The sequence below is a fragment of the Phalacrocorax carbo genome, chromosome Z, assembly GCF_963921805.1.
Source record: "Phalacrocorax carbo chromosome Z, bPhaCar2.1, whole genome shotgun sequence".
Taxonomy (NCBI): Eukaryota; Metazoa; Chordata; class Aves; order Suliformes; family Phalacrocoracidae; genus Phalacrocorax; species Phalacrocorax carbo.
Window position 1 is genome coordinate 41,506,467 of NC_087548.1, and position 24,006 is coordinate 41,530,472.

Genomic DNA, 24,006 nt, shown 5'->3' on the forward strand with positions numbered 1-24,006 from the left:
ACATGGGAGGACAAAGGTATAAAAGCTACAGCCTTAATCCATCTACTAACATTTGTTTGGCTTTCCATGGTTAAAAATGAGATTGCTCTATTCACCAGGTGGGCCTAATAACTCTTCCCAAAGTCAGCAGGCAAAACTGATGTAGCAAGATGCTGAATTAATGTTCCCTAGCACACTAATAAACCCTGTGCTTAGAAGGAGTCTGCCTGTGAGACCTTGTGAGCACAGAAGTCCCTTGGGAGCAGAGTGCCTCTGAAACACACTGCTGAGGAGAAGAGATCTGCCTGGCACCACACCAGAAACACTCCAAGAGACATCTCTACAACAAAACCAAATACATTGAGATAGAGGTAATTACTGACATTGATAAAAGGGTCAGTCTAAAACCAGTAAACCACCCAGCCAGCAAACAACGTGACTGATGCTTAATCTATATGGGGAGAATGAAAGTACAGGGGAAGAGGGAGGGGACAAACTCCACGAAAATCTGCAAAGTTTGCTGTTTAACAGTAAGTTTGTTGGGTGATTTCAGTGTGACCACAACTATAAAAGCAAGGATTACCAGCAACATTTCATATGTAAATGCTTTCACTGCGTTCAACCACATGTAAGACATACTTCATGGCTGACTTTTTCCAGGTATGATAGTAACCATAAACATTTACATCTCTTCAACCCTAAAATTCTCAGGTTTAATGCAAAAAAAAAAAAAAAAAAAAAAAAAGGCATTTTCCTTGAAGTTAGGATAGTTCATAGGCATGGCCATCTACAAAATGCCCTCTCTCATACACATACAGTGGTAGTGCAAGTGAAAATAAAACCCTAAGCAAAGCCTATGACTAAGGCTAATTAGACAAACTATTTAATACGATCTGATATATCTCTGTCCTTTGGAGTCCGGCTATTCTGGAATTGGGTGGGGCTACCCTCCATACTGTTGTTGGGGTTTAGTGTGGTTTTAAGGGGTTGGAGATTTTTGTTTGTTTTTCAAAACTCTGAACTGGCTGATGAGACTACCCCAAACTAGCAGTAATCTTGACCATATGCTGGAAAACAAGCTTTGAAAGAGAAAAGCCTCTTTCTGCATTTTTGAAAATGCTTACAACTTGCTTGTCTTTCAACTCCACGTATGCAAAACGTTAAAGTTGCTGTAGCAGGGATTCTCCTATCTCACAGAGCTTCCAACTGACACAAGTGTCCTCTTTGCTAACACGCAGCAGCACAGTAAATGGAATCAATTTTCAGTGGACATCATGAGCTGTGAACAAAGCTAAGTGTAAACAAGTATTGGCCGCGTTTGCAGAATTTCTGTAGAGGTTTGCATTTCTGAGCCTCTACACCACTGGTGAAAAGCTGAGGCACATTCATCAGTTTCCAGAACTACCTGATTTTACCCTAAAGTAAACACTGTAAACTAAGATCTTGCAGTGAGGTAGGAAGAAGCCTCCACTGTGTTCTAATCCTTATCCCACCCAAATCCCACCTAGCTGTCTCCCTCAATTTCCTACATGGCTAAAGGCCAGTCTTAGCAAAGGCTAACAAAAGCAAGTAATCAAATAAAAAACTGCTTGTGCAAACTTTTAATAGGAAATATGGTTTAAAAATTATACAGATATTAAAAATGTGTTCAGTACTGCATGAAAAAAAGGATCCTGAAAGAAATACATACTGTATACTGCTTTATATAACCCACTTCCCTTTCTGAATATCCATAGTTTTGTTGCGTAATCTTCAGTTTATCTACAGAATGCAGTGCTTTGGTGTGCAGCAGACTTCATGTCCCATCTTTCTCCAGATCCTCCTTTTATATTTGGGGACTATAACTAAGGCATGAGATGGGCTTAGAATGGCTCTGCTGCTAGTGCTTGATCTTCATATTAAGGTTTTTATTTGCTGTTTTTATCTTACTGCAAACCTTACACAAGTAAGGCTGTGTAAATTGTGTATACAGAAAAGCAGAGTCTACCATTCTACAAGACAAACTTCCCCCAAATATAGCTTTAGAACCTTCAAGTACAGTTTTATAAATGAAGGGAACAAAGAATCAATGAACAGTATTAAAATGTTTAATAAATAATGATGTGCTTATGTATCCTATAAATTATGAGTGTATGGCTTTCTTACCCTCAACAAATGACTGTTACGCAGATATCACATAGACAGTTTTCCATAATTTGCTATATCGATATCAGCCGCATAGCAGGTCTCAATTTAGGATAAAATTAGTCTTTCTGAAAGGCTCACACAGGCCCATGATGCCCTAAGCATTCCCTACAGCTTTATGAAATAAAAGAATGAATGTTCTGATCACTAGAGGCAATACCAGCAAAGAGTAAACTGCTGTAGCAAAAACTTAGATTCATACACTCATCTTTCCCCATGTGTGACCCTAAGCACATCCTGCCTAGCACACAGTAATTCCACTGAAATGCACCTGTTTCAGAAGTGGAACATGGAAGCAAAATGTTATTTTTTAATGGACAGATATGAAGGAATTAATTGTTCAGCTGAAGTTACGAAAAACTTCACACTCAGATGGAACACTGTCATACTAGATGACCAAAGCAGTACAACTCATACAACGGTTTCACACAAGGTGAAACACAAACTTTAACAAGCAGACTTCATTAGGATTCACCTCTTTCTTCCCTGGTAACAATAAGTGATATTCTGAGGATGTCTCTTATTACATGGTAAACAACTGGAATCTCCATTTCTGTACTAACTGTTCAGCTAACTCAACTCACATGATCACAGGTATATGCATGGCTGTAAAACTGTAGGAACTAGAGTTGTTAAAGGTGATAGCAAATGCAGAAACAAAAGCCTGAAGGACTCTCATGTATGTATGAGAATGCCATGGCATGTATGAGAATGCTATGGCATGTATGACTAATAAGGCAGCGCATTAAATAATAACGAAGTGGAATATTAAATACCCACTGGTTTAGTTAACACAGTGGAGTAGGAACTTGAGGGAAAATTATATTTAACTATCTGAAGTGTTAGAAAACACAGCCATGGAAGGGAAACTGAACAGATATCCTCAGTGCTTGTGTAGCCAACTAGGAAGTCTGTGGTTAGAGGTACACTATGACATAATACTTTCATTTCATGGGGCCAGAGCAAGATGAAGATTTTCAGCAAGGCTCTGGGACACTTTCTAGTTCTAAACACTTCCTACTTTTTCTTCATGAAGGAAAAGCCCTTAGTATCATACTGGTGAAAAACTGTGATGAATCTCCACAAATTCTAGTTGCAACCCAAATTCTGCAAGCTGTCACGTAAATGTGAAATGTTACACTGACAACTGACTGTCTTACTGACAACAGTAAGACTGTTGCCTCTCCTTTATTCAGGCTTTGAAAACCCATGATATAATCAAGACTGTTGGCTGGTAACCTGTTCACATTTGGTTTAAGACCTTGAAACCCTGTACAGTACATATTGAATGATCTCATCTTACACAGCTGTTACTTAAGGCAACCCACAGTGTGGTGTTGGTTTACATCTCTCTCACATTGTGAGCAGTATCTCAAAGGGAAGTGGTTTAGCGGGAAGTGGCTAAGTCACCCCGTACTGTACATTGGAAGTGAATAATGTCTATTTACCCGATGTGCTCCTGACTTTACCACAGAGAAGTCTAGAAATTGCTTTTAAAAACAACATAAACACCCAATCTTTGGAGCAAGGGAAGAGAATGGAATGTATTTGCTGAGCCTTCAAGAGGTTCAAATCAACTCCCACAATGCAGAAAATTTCTTCTTAGACCTTACCCTCACCTATTCTGGTAAACACGCATCTGATGTATTCTTCCAGGGTACTAGCAGTGGGTATAAAAACATCACAAGTGTTGCTAACAATGACAAAGCAGGTCAAAAGATGACAGAAAGCAAAAGTATTGAAACATACAGGATATATTAGAAAGCAGAAACAGAATTTAGAAACAATAAAAGAAACAGGAAATACTGAGGAAGAGATTTAGGAAGACAATCCATAATAACATTGACAGGTGAAATAAAGCGAAACAGGGAACAGACTGAAAATACCACTACTATAAAAACACAGGGGAAAACTACTGAGAAGATGAGAGGCTTATGCAAGGTACGAATGAAGAACATGTGTGACATACTGACATACAAGCTTAAAAATATTGACACATATGCTTACCAATGATCTGGTGGACAACAAACCATTTGGTTTATACATCAGTTCAGAAGAAATTACTAAGATGCACCAACTCAGTGGGCACTGGGTGCTTATTTCTGTCTTACATCCTTATGAATCCCAGTAGTGAGTTTTAAGCATTTCACTTTCTTTCTTTGTGACAAGGATTCAAAGCTAGCAAATTCTCTTCAGGTATTTTATTACTAAACATATATGCTGTATTTCTGAAGCAATGTTTCCTTGGTTTCTGCTAATTGCTTTTCTGGACTTACACAGCTGAAAAAAACTCTACTTGCAAGCATAAATATACAAGAGGCTCTTTCTAAAGACCCACAGTCATTCACAATTCTAATTTAAAACAGATTTTGCAGAAATCCATAGTATGAACTGTAATGGAGTATAGTTAAAGTCAACAAATCTGCAAAAACTCATGATGTTAAATTGCTAAAAATGTTGAACTTGAAAAATAATCAACCAACTAGTATATTATACCATTTGCAAGGCAATGTACTAGCAATTTGCTTCTATAGCTACTTAATGAATTATTCCCTACTATTTTTAATGCTACTCAAAAGATCCACTATGGTGACAATTTCATTAGAACTAGGTCAAAATCATGGTATTCAGCACAATCTGATCTGAAGTAGCATCAGATGAATACTCCCTACTTTGGAGAGTAAGGAAGTCTATTTTTATCCTCTAAGGCAAGCACATGAAATACATACATTTATTTCAACTTTAAAAACAGTATCACATCTGTTGTAGAAACAAAGTTAGGACCTACAAATACAAGAAATTCAAAGTATAAGACAAGCTCTGCTTCACCTTCTACTTATGCTTGCTGCTCCTTTCAGTATGAAAACAATGTGAGAGTCTATTGTCAGTAGCTTGTCTCTGAAATCGTCATCTTTTCACCATTTATCCACCCTAAAGTTTTCACTTTATGCAATATTCTATTTGTTTTCTTACCACTGAAAAACAAAACAGTATGATATCTCTGGGGACAGTAGAATCCAAACAAAACAAGAGAGATGCCGTCTGCAGCAAAATATGAATACACGACTGATAAAAGTGATAGGCTGGGAAGGTAAACAGGTCATAGGACAGCAAACTGTGCATGGGGCAAATATAGCAGGAGAAGAACATGGTGCGGTGATAGCATCAGAGCAAATCTGAGGATACCAACATCATGCATCTGTAGCTCTTCAGCTGTCTAAATCGCATCGGCAAGATACTAATGTCTTGACTAAATCATATTTGAAGTGTTGTGCTAGGTAAGAATCCTCAGACTGCCGTGCAGATAAATGTCATCCCAGACCTCTCAGGTCTATAGCCCTGTTTCAATGAGCTTCATGGTGCCCTTCTGTTCTTCTTTCTGTGCTTTCCTCAATAAGAGGCTTCCATTCTTGTACATCTGACAAATGCAGACTGGAATGTACCATCAGAATAATTTTCATAGCTAATACAAAAATTCATGTGGAGAACATGGAGGTTTATGCCACAGCTTTAATAACGAACTATGCTGTATTTTTTAACTGTGGTCAACATCAAAAGGTCATCACCCATTTCTTTGACAACAGATGAGAAATTTTACCTGAGCTATACGCTCCCTTACTCAAGAGTAACTGAATTTCATGGAGTTAATCTTCAGGCAATCCTCAGATTCCAATGTTATATTTTATAGCGCTATGTTATCAGAATCCTGCCCTTAGAAACTAAGGTATAACATTTCAAACATGTTTAGTCACATATGCATTTTATTTATTGTTGATCTATAATAAACAAGGTTTAACTTAAAGTGATTATCCTGTTGCCTTCCTGGCAGCCATGTTCTTTAAAGTTTAGGCTTTGCTTCTGTAAAAGAAAGGCAGTTCAATAAAACACAAGAACCCTTGCTTAGCACTACTTACATCACCATCAGGACCGCAAAAGCAATCTGCAAGGGAAGAGGGAAAAACCAGGGAAAATAGGAGTTCTGGGGATTTTTATGCATTGTATGGAGGTCAACCTTGATTGCACTTCCCAGTATTCACTTCTGTCATAAGCCATACATGGAGATATTTTTGTCCAGCCTGCATTTGTGTGTGTGTGTCAGAGGAGAGTAAGGCTTGACGAGGTATAACAAAATGAAACAAAGACATCAGTAATTAACTATCCCTAGTTACAATCTTACTTTAAGATTTCAATTGATCACAGCCTGTCATTCTGAGAAACAAATGCAGACATAAGCCTAAACTAGTATACTCCACTCCTTAAAACAGCCTCTGAATTCAATTTAGTAACTGTATATTCAGGTATGTTTGTGCTCCATATGCGTACCAACCTGTACACATACAGTATAAAGAAGCTAAGAAGTAAAAACTACTGTGTTAGAAAATGATGTATAGTTGTTTGTAGCCACCATGTACTTACTATTTAGTTGAATCTGATAATTGATACTCCCGTCGTCTATCATAACACTCCTGAATTCCAGGGTCATTCCATAAGCTTCTTATTGCATCTACATACTGGTTCTCAAAAGTTGACACCTTCTCTACATCGACTTCTCGAACTAACTGTGCATGAGCCTAATTAAAAACAAACAAAACAGTAAAATTTACTTCATTTTCTATGCCTGCAGATAGCTTATATAGCTTATATACAGTACCATGCACATTTTTCATGTGGGCCATATCACCTATGAGTATATGCAATTTGAAAAATCAAGTACCACAAAGAAAGTTGAGAAGATGGAAAAATGAGACAACCATTATAGGAGTTCCAGAAATGAGGAAGAACAGGAAAAAACTTCACTTTTTAATGGAAAGTATATAGAACTAAACATGGATCTGCATATTATTTACCTTTTGTGCTAAAAGACACTGTTAAAGAGAATACCCACCATCCATTCTAGCAACTGAACCACTCATTAGCAGTTAAACCCCAAATATTCAAAGATAGATATTTTACCAAAATCTGTATTCATGTGAACAAACTTAGTGATGGTGCAGGAAGTAAACAGTAATGTATGATTTACTGGGGAAGACCTTAAAGTAAACTGTGAATGAATGAGAATAAATAAGAGTACTGAGTAAATTACGAGTGAGTGATGATTTGGTATGTGCAAACAAAGACAAACAGTGCTACATATGATCTTATGACAGAAACAGAATTAATAAATGTATATATGGGCCCTTATTTCAGACTGTACTTACACCAATCCAGTATTATTTAGATGAAATGGACAAGGCATTCACATTAACATTTGTATTTAAGTAAGCTCATTTCAAGCAAAGCTTTCATTTTTAATTTTTCAGGTACAATCTTAAGAATATATAAAACATGCTTTTAAAATGATGACTAGTTGAACAACTTGACAGATTTAGACTCTGATGGTAGGTGAGAGAATGGAAGATTGATAAAAAAATGTTCTCAACGTTACCACAAACATACCAGAAGGTACTACTAAAAAGAAAAGCAATATTATTAGAATTTGTATCTAGTTTGCATTTGTACTAGAGATTATGGAGATTCTTAAAAAGTAACATCTAAAATTGGGAGTTGCTAATAGGAAATAACCCCTAATAAATCCAACACCCTCCTAAATCCTTAAAATTTAGTTAAAGCCTATGTAGTCAGAACCACCAAAGAAATAGAGCAGAACAATTTCTAATTTGTCTTGGAAGTATTATCATAGAATGATAGAATCATAGAATGCCCTGAGTTGGAAGGGACCCACAAGGATCAGCGAGTCCAACTCCTGTCCCTGCACAGGACAACCTCACATTCACACCACGTGTCTGAGGGCGTCATCTAAGTGCTTCCTGAGTATTGCCAGGCTTGGTGCCATGACCACCTCCCTGGGGAGCCTGTTCCAGAGCTCCACCGCCCTCTGGGTAAAGAACCTTTTTCTAATACCCAACCTGACCCTCCCCTGGCACATCTTCCTGCCATTCCCTTGGGTCCTAATGTACACATTTCAGTAACAAATACATGAGTATGTATCTGTGTAGAGATATATACACATGCAAACATACACGCAGAGAAGACAGATGAAAACCTGGTAAAGCAAAAAAACTGAGGATTCAACTCTCATATCCAGTCTGCATTTAAGCTGAGGACACAAACCTTTTTCCATTTTAAATTAGGTGAAGGTTTATTGAAACAAGCGTTCTTGTTACCTTTTAATAGATTTTTCCTCTGTTTACACACATACAATCCCCACCCCCAACCCCTCCTTTGTAGACAGTCCAGGAGAATGATGCTACTGCTCATCACTTAACAAAAAATTATACCTGCAAGGAAATAAAAACCTCCAAGTCCAGGGTGAAAAATGTGTGTCTTAGAGATAAGGAGAGTATGCGCTCTCTGTTATCAGAACCCAAATCTCCAAAGTTCTAACAAAGGGTATTTTCTTATGGATCATGTCCAAACATCCCAAAATGTCTGGACAAATCACGAAGGGTCTCTACCTTCTCACAGCAAATAACAAGAAATGGTACTCTATTAAACACAAGCCAACATTCTTGTGAAATAGGGTAATTTTTATTTTAAATTATCTTACATCTTATCAAGCTCAGTTCTGTATTCTGTTGCCCCTGTGTACTTCCAAAAGAATGACGCCCTGAGTATTTTCCCACAGCTTGTGACAAACTGATAGAAGAATATATTCGGATATTGGGTTGGGTGGTTTTTTTTATACTTGAGCACTGAAATTATGGCCAACTGATATTAAAATGCTAACAGAGCTAGAAGACTAACTTACTATTCAAAAGCTTCCATCTGAAATCTGTCATAGCATATGCATTTCTCCAGCAATTCCCTATTCTCTAACAGGTGCTCAAGTGTTCTACATTGGTAAAAGAGAAAATCTTACAATTACTTTACTCAGTTACCTATCTACACTTATTGCTGAAAAGTTGTCCCAAGATCTTATATTGTTTTATTTATCAGTTCTGTATGCTCTGCCATACAGTTAATATAATTTTGCACTATGTGACAAGAAGTTGAATCCATCGAAAAAATGACTGAACTTTTTAAAAAGAAACAGCATTTCCTCAGTGAACACTGCTTCTGCTTTCCTGGGGTTTGCCTGGGCAGACTCATGACAGCTGATACAGAGCTGATATACAGCTCTTCATATCAGTGCTGCTTCTCTTAAAAAAAAAGTAATGCCCCTTGACGTAGATTTCAAACCTTTATTAATCTTCCGCTATGCCTTCTTGTTCCCAAAGGTACTATACTTTCCTGTAGACAACAGATTTTCTTTGAGAGTCTTTGTCAGGAAACATCTTTTGCTGGCTTCTAATTTCTGGTGATGGAGGCAGAGATGAAAATACTGGCTCTATTTTTCTCTCATTTGCCCTTGTACAAGTCAAAAGCAGTTGTAGTGAAACCTTGTGAGATAGAGAAGCATAAATTTAATGCATAAGAAGAATCAATCATGCATGTGTGGTGTCACTGCTGCTATCTACTGGCTTTAGTTTCCTTCCACTAATATAAATAAACTAACTTTTGATGTTAGCACTTCAACATGAAAAAGAAATCTAAAGACTCATCATTAATCCAGTTTATGCAACTATGAATGTTACTGAGTACTTCTTAGTCTTTACTAATCCTTCACTTTACCCCAAAATTGACACTACCCGAGGGGACAAAAAGAAAAAAAGTCAAGCTTGCTGCCCCTGAGAAAACTGTACCTTCTTAGAGTTCTCTCTTCTGGGACACTAATAGTTGTTATCAAAGCATTAAAACAACAAAAAAATTCCCAAGACAAGAGACAAAACTGAAGAATTCTGTAAGTACCACCAAATTCAAATTGGTCATTAAGAATGTAATTACTAGTTCAGCTATAACATTCTACAAACAAAATCTAGATGGTGTAGATAACTTTTCAGTCCAATATACTTTTGACACCAGCAGTCAACGTTTTCCATGGCCTTTTGGGATATAGGAATAGTTGTAACAATTTCTGCATTATTTGCCAGAAATCTTATTCTTTTTAGCAAATCACACCTCTCCTATATTTAAGAGGTTCTTCACTGATTTTTTCAAGTATTTAAAAAATTATCCCAGAATAAGAAAACTGGAATTTTGGGGAATGGTATTGGATTCTGAAAACAGGAAATCTGAGCCTGAGGACATATCAAAATAGCTATAATTTCTCTTCCTTCATTCCCCTCAGGAAACTACTGACAGCATTACAAGCTAATTCTGACCTTGAATAGCATTATAGTTTTATGCTGGTCTTTCTGACAATGCTCTTTTGACCAGATCCTTTAATAAGAAATATATATTTTTTAATCTCTAGGCTTCATCATGTCAGTTTTCTACTTACTGTTTTCATAGTTTTTTGAAAGCTCTAATGCTTCTTAGGGAGTAATTGGGCCAGCCAGTGGATCCTTCCACTGGCATCAACCATTTGGAGCCTTACAACAGAGACTACAATCAGTGTTGCAAGCATGGAAAAAGATTCATGCTTTTATATTTGTTTTGATACAGTCTCTGTAATTTTCCCAAATTAGCACTCCAACCTACCAGAATGATTTATATGAAGGAGATCAGGCAGAAATGCACAGCCTGGTTCAAATGAAATTCCTCTGGGATCTTAAATCCACAGAAGAAAGCAAGATGCTTGAGATGCAGCAGGCAAGGCTGCTTTGTATCAATGGTCTCTGTGGACCAGCAGATTTTAAGGTGCCCATTAAAATAATTCTCTTACATGGGAGGGAGCATCTTCCGTTTTATAAAAGCATTTCCCAAACCTATCAGAGAAAAGCCTGTGGCTTTAGCGCTTAGCTGTTGGTAACTAAAGGATCAAGCACAGTGATATTAGTTATGCCTGGATTTAATTTAATCTACATTGACTGCAAAATTGAGAGCAAAGGCAAGTGACCAGATCAAAGCAATCCAGGACCTGAACGGAAGTCATTACAAAGGCATGATCATGACCATGGATTTGCTCTTCTCTGTGTGTGTATAGGGGGGGCAGGGTGGGAATTCTTGATAATGCAGCTTAAAAGCAGAAATGAGTATTTATGCCAGCTCAACAACATGTACAGATTCAGACCTCGGTGACTTGTAATCTACAACTGTGGTTCACGCAAACACCATGCCTTATAGGGCTGTATGGTAAGATATGCTGCTTTGGAGCCTCCTGCAAACCTACAGATATTTGAAGCAGATATAACATACAAGGAGAGTAATACTCGTCTATTTCACTGTCATGAAAACTACACAGCTGGGGGATACGTTCCTTAACATGTCAGACAGCAGAGCTGATAATCAGCCCAAGGTAGGAAAGTGTTTTTACATAACAGCCCACAAAATTGTGTGTAAGAGGACTATAAATGTTGCTTCCCTTGAGCAACTTTAGAGCACAGAACGGACTAGGGTAAACAGGGAGGAGGTTTCATGGTGTACTACACCAAAGAACTCTATTTAAATTAATAAAGTGTGCTATGAATTGCTGAAACAGGGCTTGGTGCAATGCTAATCACCCTTCAGTTGCTGGCAAACGTTAATAGGGTATCAAACTACCTAAATCAGAATTTGTCACCCATTCCTGTTTCACATTCTAACCTTTGGAAAGAAAACAGTAACACAGCTTTTCGAAAAAGAATTCCACAGACATGTAACACAATCTAAAAAAACAACTTTGCATGAAGAAATAATTTTTGTTACTGTCATTGTCTATAAAAAGCCTAGGATAATGAACTCTAACCCATGGTTTATGGGCAGTATGATGAAATGATAAGGGTTTTTAAGCAAGTTATCTTGTGACTTAAGTTGGAAATGTAATCCATTTAAAATGCATCATTAAACACTAGATGTAATATATATATCTAAACACTGGAATAATGAATGTCTTCATACATGAGGTTTGGTTTTTTGGATTTTTTTTTTTTAGTATAGACAGCTCAGGAAGTCGCTGAATAAATAAGACCTTTATTTGTACACTGCAATCAGAGCCCTGAATTTTCTTGCTGTCTTACTTTTAAGCTGCACCAGGCATGGAAGACAAACACTTAAGTAAGCACTACAGGACCAGAACATTTGAGCAAGCTTTTGTTGAGGATTATATCAAAACTTCTATACAGATAATAGAAAAGGCTTCTGAAGCTTACGCTTTAAAGGTCATATTATTACAATAGTCCTCCTTGAAAAAATCCTGTTTTAATAACACAGCAAGAGAAACACAATGAAACAACTTCTTGTCACCCTAGCACATTGTCTTTTAAGTGTTCCAGACACGAGTCATGCCAAAGGAGAAGATGGGGAGGTTAGGTGTACAATTTAAATATAGAATCCAGATCTTCATAACTGTACTTTGTTACAGTTACCTTACTGTTTTACCCTGAAGTTTCTGATCCTCTTTCTAGAAACAACAAAATAAAATTTTTCTGATGTCAGGCAGAAAAGTAAAAAGATATCTTCCTCTCTGGTAACTAGTTCACCCAGTGTGAGTAACTGTTAGAAAGTTAGCCGAGTTAGAAAATTAGGTATATAAAGTTTCTGTTCATGAAAAACAAGATGCCCTCCTATGAGATGGAACCTATGCATTGTTTATTTAGGAGAAGGAAAGGTATGGGATGGTGCAATTAGAACAGCACAGTGTAGGTACTCTTTGGAAGTAAATGGATCTAAAGAGCACAAAGTTAACACAAGACTTGTCCTGCTATGGCAAATCATAGTATGGGGCAACAAAAGGGTGTGATCATTTTCCTACTTACTGTGCAGCTTTCTTATTTTCCTTATGTAAACTTTAGGTTGCCCGGCTATCACTGTTACACTGTTGCCTAACACATAAAAGCAACATAAGTATATAAGCATTAACATTATTGTTACCTTGACAGAATATCGAATTCCGTGTAACAGCCTGAATTACCACTTCTATCACTACTCACCCCATCCCTCTCAAAACCCCATACCTATTTTAATTCATCCATCACATGAAACAACTTCTTCAGCAAACACATCTGGCAATCAATAGAACAATCCAGGTTTTCAAAACAAAGGGTTAAATAGAAAAACATGGAGAAAAAAGTAATGAAGCAACCATAATCCTCTCTACCAAAAGGACAAAGAGGTTGATGAAGTAAAATGAACCAGTCTTGCAGTGATCTTGGATAACTTCAGCTGTTAAACTCTTTGCCATTTCTTCCTTTATGAAGAAGGCAGCTAGGTTTTGGACATTCATCCTAATTTTGTTCACAGTAATTCTAAGCAGAGTGATCTATACAAAAACCCTGGTAAAAGAATTGATAACTCCACAATTACTATGTTTAAAACCTTCCTGAACTCACACCTCTAAAAAACAAATGCTGACTTTTAGATTTTTTGTATTATACAACATAGTATTTTAACCTAAAGATCTCAAACCACTTCATTAAAGTCCTAAGTACCACTAAGTGCAGTTACACAAAATTGTCAAAACACAATCATTTGTCCATCATTTCCAATGGTGAAAGTGTAATCATATTATTGTTCAATTAACAGCAATTACTGCTAGATTATTATTACATTTGAGACTAAGATTCAGCCCTGTAGGTGAATGTAATTGTTACCTTCAAATGGTAGCAGCTCTTCCTTATGGATTTCTAACGAGGTTACTAACGGAGTACAAAACCTGATGTGCCTACATTACAGCTCTCAGGAGTGTTAAATGGCATGCCATACCACGTTACCCAGGCGCTCATATGCAAATGTACACTCACACACCTTTACACACCCATGAGTAAAAAAAATACACTTCGTCTAAACTATCACTTCAATTTAGTGAAATGCCTCTGTGATTATTTGAAGAAAATTTTCCTTAAAGTAACAAGTTTCACTGGTTTCATAGCCTTCTACATCCAAATTATTCAGGCCCAGCTTCCTAATGTAGAAAGTGTCATTAAAAGAGTTTGAAGGAAAAACAAAGATTTATTTTGTTGCAAGACCCAGGAAGCTTCCCCTACCAAACCAAAGACGCTGCCTTTTATTTTGCTAATAGTATTTATTTCTTCCTTTTGTTTTTCAGTTTTGGTTCTTCTCTGCTCCAAGGAAGTTTTTTATTGTGCTATTTAAGTGTTCTATTTAATTTTTAGAGAATTGTTTTAGAACAATTGTCTCCAGAATGGGAAGGAGGATATTTCTGAGGTAGAACTACATATTCTTATCAGTCCTTTAACCAAAACACAGCGGAATTATACATCTTGCAGTAGATAAGGTAAGGATATGATGTTCATTCCACCTAAACACACTGTATATGAAAAACATGGATGCCATGTGTTTTTAAAACCCACACTGCTCACACGAGAATACCCAATGAAGCCACATGACTTTCACATCCTGATGTTGCCAGGGCGAGGAAGGAATGGATATAAGACTTAAGGAGAAGTATTTCTTCAAACTATTTTTGCAGTAATAGGAAAATGATGGGATTCCCACAGGTACTTGGAGATACCTGATCCTACACAACAGCCAAAAATCACAGCATGTTTTTTAATTGCTTGATTTATGATAAACATCAGAGTCAGCCACTCCAAACTGTGGATACATATGGACGTTACAGGAAAAGACAAGAACCTGCTTTTCTCTTTGTTTTGTTAGTTTATTTATTTTATATGTCCCTCTCCTGTGAAGAGCAGGTACCACCCAGGGAATGGACTAGAGGGGATAAATACCCCAGAAGTCTGATGTTGCCACAGGCTACTGTTGTCCCGTTACTGAACTGAATTACAAGTCAGAAATTGCTATCAAGTCTGAAACTTCTCTCAGAAGAACTCTGCAACAGGATTTCACACTTAGCTGACAGTCACATGATGAAAAATGGGATTAAATAGAAGAAACTTTGAAGTCATCTGCTTGCTGCCCAATACATGCCAACAGTGGTTCTTCTGTGAAGCCCCCAAAAGACTGAACTAATTTTAATGGACTGATGAACAATGACGGTGAAACACAGCAAAGAACTAACTTATTGTTTCATTATACTGTTATCTATTTTTATTGCTAAAAAAAATTCACTGCCTAGCTTTGTTTGAGATCAGGTCACAAGACAAAGTGGGAAAAGGAGAATCTAAATTTTCAATTTCATGAATGAAGCAGTTTCACTGTTTCTTTGGCTGTTATTTTTTAAAAGCTGGGACCTACCTGGATAGCATATTTAGTAAGTTCATTTCCAAGAATTATATATGCCAACATCCAGAAGTATAACATCCAAAAAACTATGTGAAATCTCAGAACAGAGATTTGAAATGGTTTCTGATACAAAATTTTTATAATTTAACTGATAGCTAAATGGATCTCTGACCATTCTACCATGTAATCCTCTTGTATTAATATTATTACATTAAAATACAGATGCAATTGTAAGCGTTCATAAACACAAGCCATGTATCTTTCTACCTAAAAGTCATGTCACGATTTACATTAAACATCTCTAATTTAGAATGTTTTGCATTTATTTAAAACAGGCACTGATTTCACCTACACATGCCGAAGTCTCAACTACAGAAAGACAACACCACAGCAACTTCCAGTAATCCCAATGCTTTCTGGCAGGTTGAACTTAAAAGATGTGTATTGTAACACTTGAAGAGTGAGAATGCTGCAGCTGTAAGTCAGTGTGTACCATAGTCATTTATGCATAAGGCAGCCAGAGCCTCACAAAACCTGTTAGAGCAGCACCTGCCTCACCACTGCTCCACCTGACATGTGAAGATATACACAAACATGCAGGCACAAATAGAGAAATAAGGGTGTATAATGCCTTCTCCATTCTTTCACACTGAAAGGGTGAAACCTCAATGGAGTGAACTGAAACCCATTAGGATTTCAGACTAATTTACACAGAGCCATTTCATTGCAAGTAAGCATGCACACTGAGTTCTAGTCCATAATATGACATGTAATATCATCAACACAGCAGCAACATACTATACTGCATACTAGCAGTAAGCTTTACTATTCTCGTGGCATAATATATTGCAACAATCTTGGCATCTCTCTGCCCAAATGGGATGACTTGTGAAGTGGACTATGATCGTCTCAGTAACGCTCTCAGTGGGCTGATCAAATGTTTGCAACACAACACAAACCCTCAAATGAAAACAGTGCATAGGTGTTACATGCTATGATTATAATATTACACAACCCACACTGACTTCCCATCACTAAACCATCCTTTAATGATTTGCAACAGATCTGTTAAGAAGCAATACATCAGCAAGAAGTAAGATATGAAATAAGCAAAGGGTACTTCTATAGGCAAACTTTCCCATGAAGATGGGAATTTGTATGCAGTTTCTGAGGAACTGCTCAAAAATCTTACAGCTCCAGGCTGCCTAGAAGAGGCTGCACAATTGTAGTATGCTGGAGTATTTGTTCTCTGTCATGGAAGTCTTAATTACCAACATATCTCCAATACTTCGCCCAAGTCTGTTATACCAGGCGATCTACCAGGCATATAGTGCCATTTCAGATATAGTGGCATTTCAGAGACCCCAGACTTGATGAAAATTACAGGTATAAATTTGTTTTCTGAAAGCAAAATGAAATTGAAATGTGTTCTAATATTTGAAGTTATTTAACTACATTTAATTACTTATTAAATAATACATTTAATAACTAACAGGGATCTCTAAGCATCTTTTATTTTCCTGAAGTGTGCTGTAAAAATCTGTCATTTTTGCTGTTGATGATTCCGGAAGCAGAAACTGCTTTACTCTCTGGACAAGTTTTCTTTTGCCAAGCTGGGCAAATTCTACTGCTGGCTTTCAGAAACCTATTTATACATTAGCCAACCACCATGTCCTTTCCAAACACTTTAGCAATTCACTTCCAATAATTGTTTTTGTCTTGTTGGGAAGCTAGCTGTTCTGCCCTGAAATTGCTCAAGATAATCTGCCTAAACATCCTACTCAGTTACATTCACTTCTGCTGAAATACTTCCTTTAAAAATGTACAGGTAATTATATTCTAATTGTGAACAACAGCTTACACTTCCTAAATTACATAATTAATGTATATATATTTAACTGTTTGATTAGGACTGCATGACAGTAATTCAGCGAGGTCAGTTTGTTTTCCAGGCTCTGCCTAATTTTGCTTTGAAGGAAACAGAGCAACAAGTAAAATACAGGCCATGTAATTAAAGAGAGATCCAGAGCATTGGATTCCAAAGTTACTTTACTACTATGTTTAAAAGTTAAATAGTCCCACTGCATCATGTTTTGAGTTGTTTTCCAAACGTTTCTTTTATTGCCAAATTTTCAAAGATTTTCACTTGGTACAGATAAATCCTTAAGATATCCAAGGAAGTAGTGGAAGATATCTACCGAAGCTCTGAAATAGTTCAAAATTAATTGTAGCATTTGAGTTCTAACATTGCTAATCTGAACATAAAACTAAATCCAAACTTTCTCTTGGACACAGCCACTAGCAATAATTTGTATCCTCATGCAGTAAACCTACAAATAATTATTGTACTTGCACATAAGCTTGAGCAAGCTAAATGAGTTCATAGGCACACAGCAAAAATGCTAACAACTGGACTGCTTCTGAATGCTACTCCAGTTGAAACTCCAGGTAAGTGTCACTAAAACTACTGCACTGAGCTTGCATGCAGTAAATACATAGGTGGGAGGGGATGTACTCGCATTTGGGAAAGAACTCGCTCTATATATTCAGCTGGTACAAACTGGGGCAGACTTAGAGCTGTTTTTAACAGCAGTGAGCAGAGAACAATGCCAATCCCAGAGTCAGGGACGCATTATCCATTTCACCACAGTTCCTCATCATGCATATGGTTCAACACCATGCACCTGACAAGCTCGTCAACAGGAAACAGTATTCAAAGTATTGGACCCCATGGTAACAAACTGAAAGTGCCCCTCACAATTTTTCCTCAAAAGTGTCTTCTACCTGCTTTGCCCACAGAAAAACGACTTTAAAAAAAAGGATCTGGAAACCAGAAGGGTTTAAAAAAAAAAAAATTCAATTGCCAGTCTCTCTAACTTTCCAAGAAGTTAGTTTAAATCACTGCAATTTCTAACTAGTAGTCCTCCTACATGCATGCATCACAGGCTTTAAGAGCTTTGTGGCAGGCTTCATGTCCGAGTGCCTGTTTGTTTTTGGAGAATGGTGCTCAATAACAGTATTGCAAATAATGGCAATTTTTTTCTGCATTAGTATTTTTGTATAATGGTACAGTTGAATTTATGTAGAAAATATTACGGACATGCTGAAACATGCACATGCTGAAATTTTCATTCCATTTTGAAGTAACATAACTGGCTGTACTTCATAATCCTCCAAGAATCCACTACCTCAGTCAACTACTGCAATACAAGTGCATTAAAAAAAAATATAAATGGACGTTTCAGTATGTGAATTTTCACTTAAGAAGCATACAGATGCACAGAACTCCTGCTGAGCTCCTGTACAAAGCCTGAATGAGCCTTGCACTACAGACGTTTTCAAGGATCAGAGGAGTAACAGCTTTGCTTGGACTCGTGGATTCAAATAGCTAGAACTGAAAAGACTGTACGCCTCTTCACAGAGTAGAGGTTACGGCCAGCTGATTCAGGCAGTTCAGAAATACAGCCACGCCATCCACTTGTCTACATAAAGGAACTGCAGAAGTTTCATTGCATTTACGATCTAGAGAACCTATGGTGAACATAGGACATGCACAGGGAAACAAACAGCAGGTTCATTTTAAGGGAATCATATCATAATTATCTCTGTTTCAATTCAGATGAGCAAGTATTACACGAAAAATGATCCTGTACAGAATTATATAACATCAAAATTTAAAATTATAATTCATAAGGTAAAAAACCAAAAGGCACTGCAAAGAAAAGCATTTCACTTCTGTATTTTTAAGCCATGCTTTCTCCTATTTTTAAAGGAGGAGAGTGCCCTCTGCTGACTAACACGTACAGCAAAGACAGTTATTTCAAACTGGTATTTCTAGAAATATCAGAGGACTGGGAGGGTCCCTTTCAAAATACTGAATGATTGCAACAGGAATTTTCCTCTGCAAAAACTGCAACTAACTTAGATGGTTGTATTTGTGTGTTTTCCAACCAAGAAGATTGTCTTTCTAAACAATTACCTCATTTCTTGGAAGTAAAGTCTGAAAATGAGCTTCAGACTTACCCTAGGCATGCAAAGCTACATGATACTCTGTCACCTACTTCTTTTGGGTGTTTTTGTTAATCCCTCTATGTCTAGAGTAATGAATTGGCAGGACTGAAGTAAGGGGGCAAAATGTAATCTCAGATCAAAAGCTGTTGTTTAGAACAGGTCACGCAAGAATGAATTTAGCCTCAAGTTGTTAAAGATAGCAACTCAACATTATTTTCTCTAGAGGAGCCACAGACATATTATACCACAGTGATGAGTAACTATTTGAAACATGCCGTGAGGGAGAATTACAAAGAAGTTTTATGCCATGTGTGACCTAAAAAAGCGATAGCTTCTTTATAAATTAGGTACAATCTTCTCATTCCTAGAAATATACCGTATTTCTGCTGTCTCAAATCAGATGCCAAAAAGAGCTTATTTAAAGGTCCGCCAAAGCACTGCTGACTTCTCTTTCAAGCCTTAAGGCAAAATACCAGTCTCCTGAAATATGCTGCCAACTTCTATCATTAGGAAGGAGGAAGAAAAACCAATAAAACACAACGTCTTTCCTACACAGAAATCACAGAATCAAGTTTTATACAAATAAGAGCTTGAAAAGCTTCGTCCAGGTGTGTGTAAAATTGATTCATAGTCTGACAACCTAATTAATATTTATTTTTAAATTATTAATTTTGCTTACTAACTAGTCAGTATTTACAGGGAGAGGTCACAGTAGGCTTTTTAACAACCATTTGGGAAGGCTTATTTATCTGCCAAAGTACAAATGGATTATCCTCCCAAGACACTAGCCGAAATAAGACATAGTCCTTAGAAATGAACCATTACTCATCAAATGAAGGGAAATAGGTTTTTGGAGGGTTTTGTTTGTTTGCTTGCTTGTAGTATGTTTTTAGTAATCTAAATGGTTTATAAAAGCCTGTGTTTTCAGTAAGAGTTAGATCTATCTGAAGGAAAGAAAAACTGATGGCTTTTTTGAATTAATTTTGATTAAACTGTGTCTGGAAGAAGCTTCTGGGAACGGAATAAGATGTGCAGAAAAGTGACAACACAGTCTATTGAGAAAACCTGTGTATCCTCATTATTAGTACAGTAAGGTTTCCATATTCAGTCACCTAGTCCTGCCATGCAATATACTCTGGAGATCCTCCAAGACAAAGCAAGGAGATGAAGCTCTGGGGACAAAGTCAACAATATTGACATATCACATCAAGTCTCCTGCAGTCAACAGGTTCTACTCAGCCACAAATTTCCAAATCTACTCCCCTTTTTGTCCACCCCCTTCCCCCCGCCCCCCCCCCCCCCCCCGAAATGCCCAAGGCAGTTTCCCAAAAGATCTTCAGCACAAATTTATCAAGTTATTTTAGCGAAGCTGTTCATGTAGAAAAGACTGGCTGTTTCTGTTACATTCTGCTATCCAGGAGAAACACGTATTAATAGCCTTTATCCACCTTGTTCACAAGTACTATCAGAGACAGGCAACTACTTAGGAAATCAGCATGCAGCAACCACACACACACAAACATTCTGAATTGGAATTACAGTATTAACGCAAAAGCTGGTATTAAGACTGAACTAGATGCTTGCCAAAAATAGCCTGTAATTAGTCTTTAAAAGACATCGTTAATTCACCTTAAGAAACAAGAAGGGATTTTGTTGAAAAAGCCAGCAAAGCACTGTTGCCCTGACCAAGCACCAACTGATGTTATCATCAAGACTTCTGTTTCCTTCAGCCGGCTTTAAACTCCCTCTCAATATGAAAATGACCTTAATTCCTTTTGGACAGGGTAGATAAATACTTTAATTCAGACTTCTGGCCTAAAACAAACCACAAATTGGATTAAATGTGAATAATATTTAGCTTCACTGGATAATTAGAGTACTCTGATTTCATGTAATCACCCCACCTACAGAATGTATCTCAGACCAGCTAGGCCAGGACATTATTAATCAAATTAAGGAGAGCACAGCTGGAAAGGAGGAATTAGAAGCTTTACGCTGGTTTTGCAGCCACCCAACACTTTCTTTGGAAGTGCTTATCAGTAAATCTTCTGCAAAAGCACCGCAGCCCCACAGTCACTCTAACGTGTGATGATGATTAGTGACCTGACAGCCCATGCCACAGTCAGCACTTGGTAGTCTGTGCATTTAGATACGTGATCACTGATGTCCTTAAACAATCTCTGCAGTCTAACACACAAAGCAGCAGGAGGCTTGTGCAGACAAGATACTCCTTCATAATCGGCATGATCAAAAATCCTACTTGAAGATGTTATCAGAAGAGCATAAAATTTTAAAGGGCTGGAAAGCTGGAGAATACACAGTAAGGACATGGCTCTGCTACCTCCTTTGTAAGTTGGTGCACTTTCCTTCACACTGTTATTTTGAAGCTATAACCAATATATATTTTCAAATGACTGATTTAAGTAACTGATTTAATTTAAAAAGTCAACGCTGAGCAGGAAGAGGAGACCCTTAACAATGTGTGCTAACTGGGTAGTTACAGGATGTAGCATGGAATGTCCCTTATAATGAAGTCTGAATTTTATGATCAAAATACAATCATATATAGGTTCAGATATCAACATAATGATGTTGGAGCACCTCGTATTCTACAGAAGTATTCTCAGTTGTAATCTCTGTGATATTGTCAAAATTGTTTTTAACTAAAAACCACTGTCTGTGGATTATAATGTATTAACAGTAGCTGAGTAACTCTCTGCCCTGGTGCCACACTGGTGAATTATTTTTAACTGTATAATAAAACAATAAAAATCACTTAATGGAAAGCTAAGAAATTCACAGAACAGTTCAAATAAAATACTAAACCTTCTCTTATTTGTGGCATGGGACAAAGGAACCCCAGAAACCACGACTTACAGAAGATTTCAGTGCTTTTCCCCCTGCATCTTCTTCCTTTCAGTATTTTCCTTTTATACAACACTAGTTGCTGTAACTGTTAAACTGCTGCATGTTGAACTGTTTTAAATTTTAGAATATGACTTTAACGGGAAACGGGATATAAAATCCTGCTTCAAGATTTCTGCATGCAGTAATCAGTCCTCTTCTTGTTTGATCACAAATTGTGAATAGTCTTCCTCATTATTTTCCAAAATTCAGCTTTTCACAATACAGAAGAATCTTCCTTAGCTAGGAGCTCTATGACAGAGAAAGCTACTAGTACATCCAGAGGCCCCAGTAATTCACCATCAGGAGAAGTATTTATCTAAAAGCAAATTTAGATTAGCAATCGCATTTACCTTTCACAAACCACTAATCATAGAGCAGTAAAATCATTCCATTCTATAAAGGAAAAAAGTAAGATACCAGTTTGAGGTCAGCAAGTCTTCTGCTTGTTGTAGGTCACCCTCTTTTCAATTTAAGTAGCAAAAAGCCAGAAATGTTTGCAGTGTTTCCTCCCAAGAGTCAGCACATGACTCAAGTATAACGGAGGGGAAAAAACCACATAAAGAACAAAACAATTTGGCTAAGAACAGGAGCCTCTGCCTGTGCACACTTCTGTGGCTGCTGCTCTGCTGAAGCCATCTCAGCCTCCCGCGCCACAGTGTCACAGCTGCTGCCTAGTGCTGAGAGGGTCACGCCATTTGGAAAGCATGTTAGTAAGGGAAAAAGTTAACTAAGTTTGTTAAAATGCAGGCTCCTGAGGAGGAGGAAGACAGAAGTTTAATTAGAAATCATATTCTGATCCTATAAAGACCAGAAGTTTGACAAACAGTGTCACCAAATTAAGGCAAGCACACATTTGTGGTTGGCATCTCAATGCTATCAGGGATGTCACTGTCCTTCTCCCATATAATTCATTATTTTCATGGGAATCCACAAATCCTGTGTCTAAGACTTGATGCATCATGCATACTGTACCTCCCTGCAATTCCACTGCTGTAATGGTAAGCAAAGCTTTGATCAAGGAACAAATAAATGAATAAAGTGATTGATTGTTATCAAACTCAAAATGTAACCAACCTTCTTCACCCCTACAACTGACAGAATCAGTGCCAATGTCTTTGGTCTGGCACTAATAATTCCATGTCAAGAAAGAAATGGGCGGGGGAGAAATAAACAAGAAAGAGTTCCCTAACTTTTAAACTGCTTAGCAGCCTCATCTTCTCTCTACTGACATCTAAAGAAGAGCGACTCCTGTAGTCTGTACTTAAGGTAAACAGTATCAGGGTCTTACTAAGATATGGAAGTTGTGTTGTTCTCCTTGTCTTATCCTGGTACCACACCATACTGGAAATCTAACCACCATATATATTTGGTAAATGATGACAAGTGGTTCAAAAGGCTGTGTTGCCTAATTACATGTTAAAAATACCCTGCAATCCTTCTGAGGATTACTGTGAATTCAGTGGCCTTAATTTACAATAAATCTGCTTTTGTTAATACAAAGTATAGCAACTGAGTGCATTTTCCTGTTGCATGTGCCACCAAAAAAGCAAAAATAAAAGTGATAGCAACAAGAAGGAAGAGTCGAGAAAGGAAATTACATCTTTAAAGATGATATCCTGTGGGCAGTGCCATCTCCTACTGCCCTAGGACTACAATTATAAAAGGAAGGCTGTCTATCCTGAAGTCAAGGGAAGTACTAAAACATTCCTATAACAGTATTTCAGAAGCATATTTAAACTGATGCTGCTATACTGGTCTCCTCACTTTTATCCAGAGATTCAGTGGGTAAGGTAAAGAATTTATTATTTAATAAAAATAACT

The 24,006-nt window shown here is 37.3% G+C and overlaps 1 protein-coding gene across 2 annotated transcripts in view; it reads right to left on the reverse strand.

Moving 5' to 3' along the window:
* LOC104047646 (guanine nucleotide-binding protein G(q) subunit alpha) overlaps positions 1–24,006 on the reverse strand; it is a 137,369-nt gene that overhangs the window by 37,581 nt on the left and 75,782 nt on the right. For both annotated transcript variants that reach the window (XM_064439328.1, XM_064439329.1), the window contains exon 3: positions 6,580–6,734. In XM_064439328.1, coding sequence (XP_064295398.1) covers positions 6,580–6,734 — 155 coding nt within the window. The remainder of the gene's footprint in view (positions 1–6,579; positions 6,735–24,006) is intronic.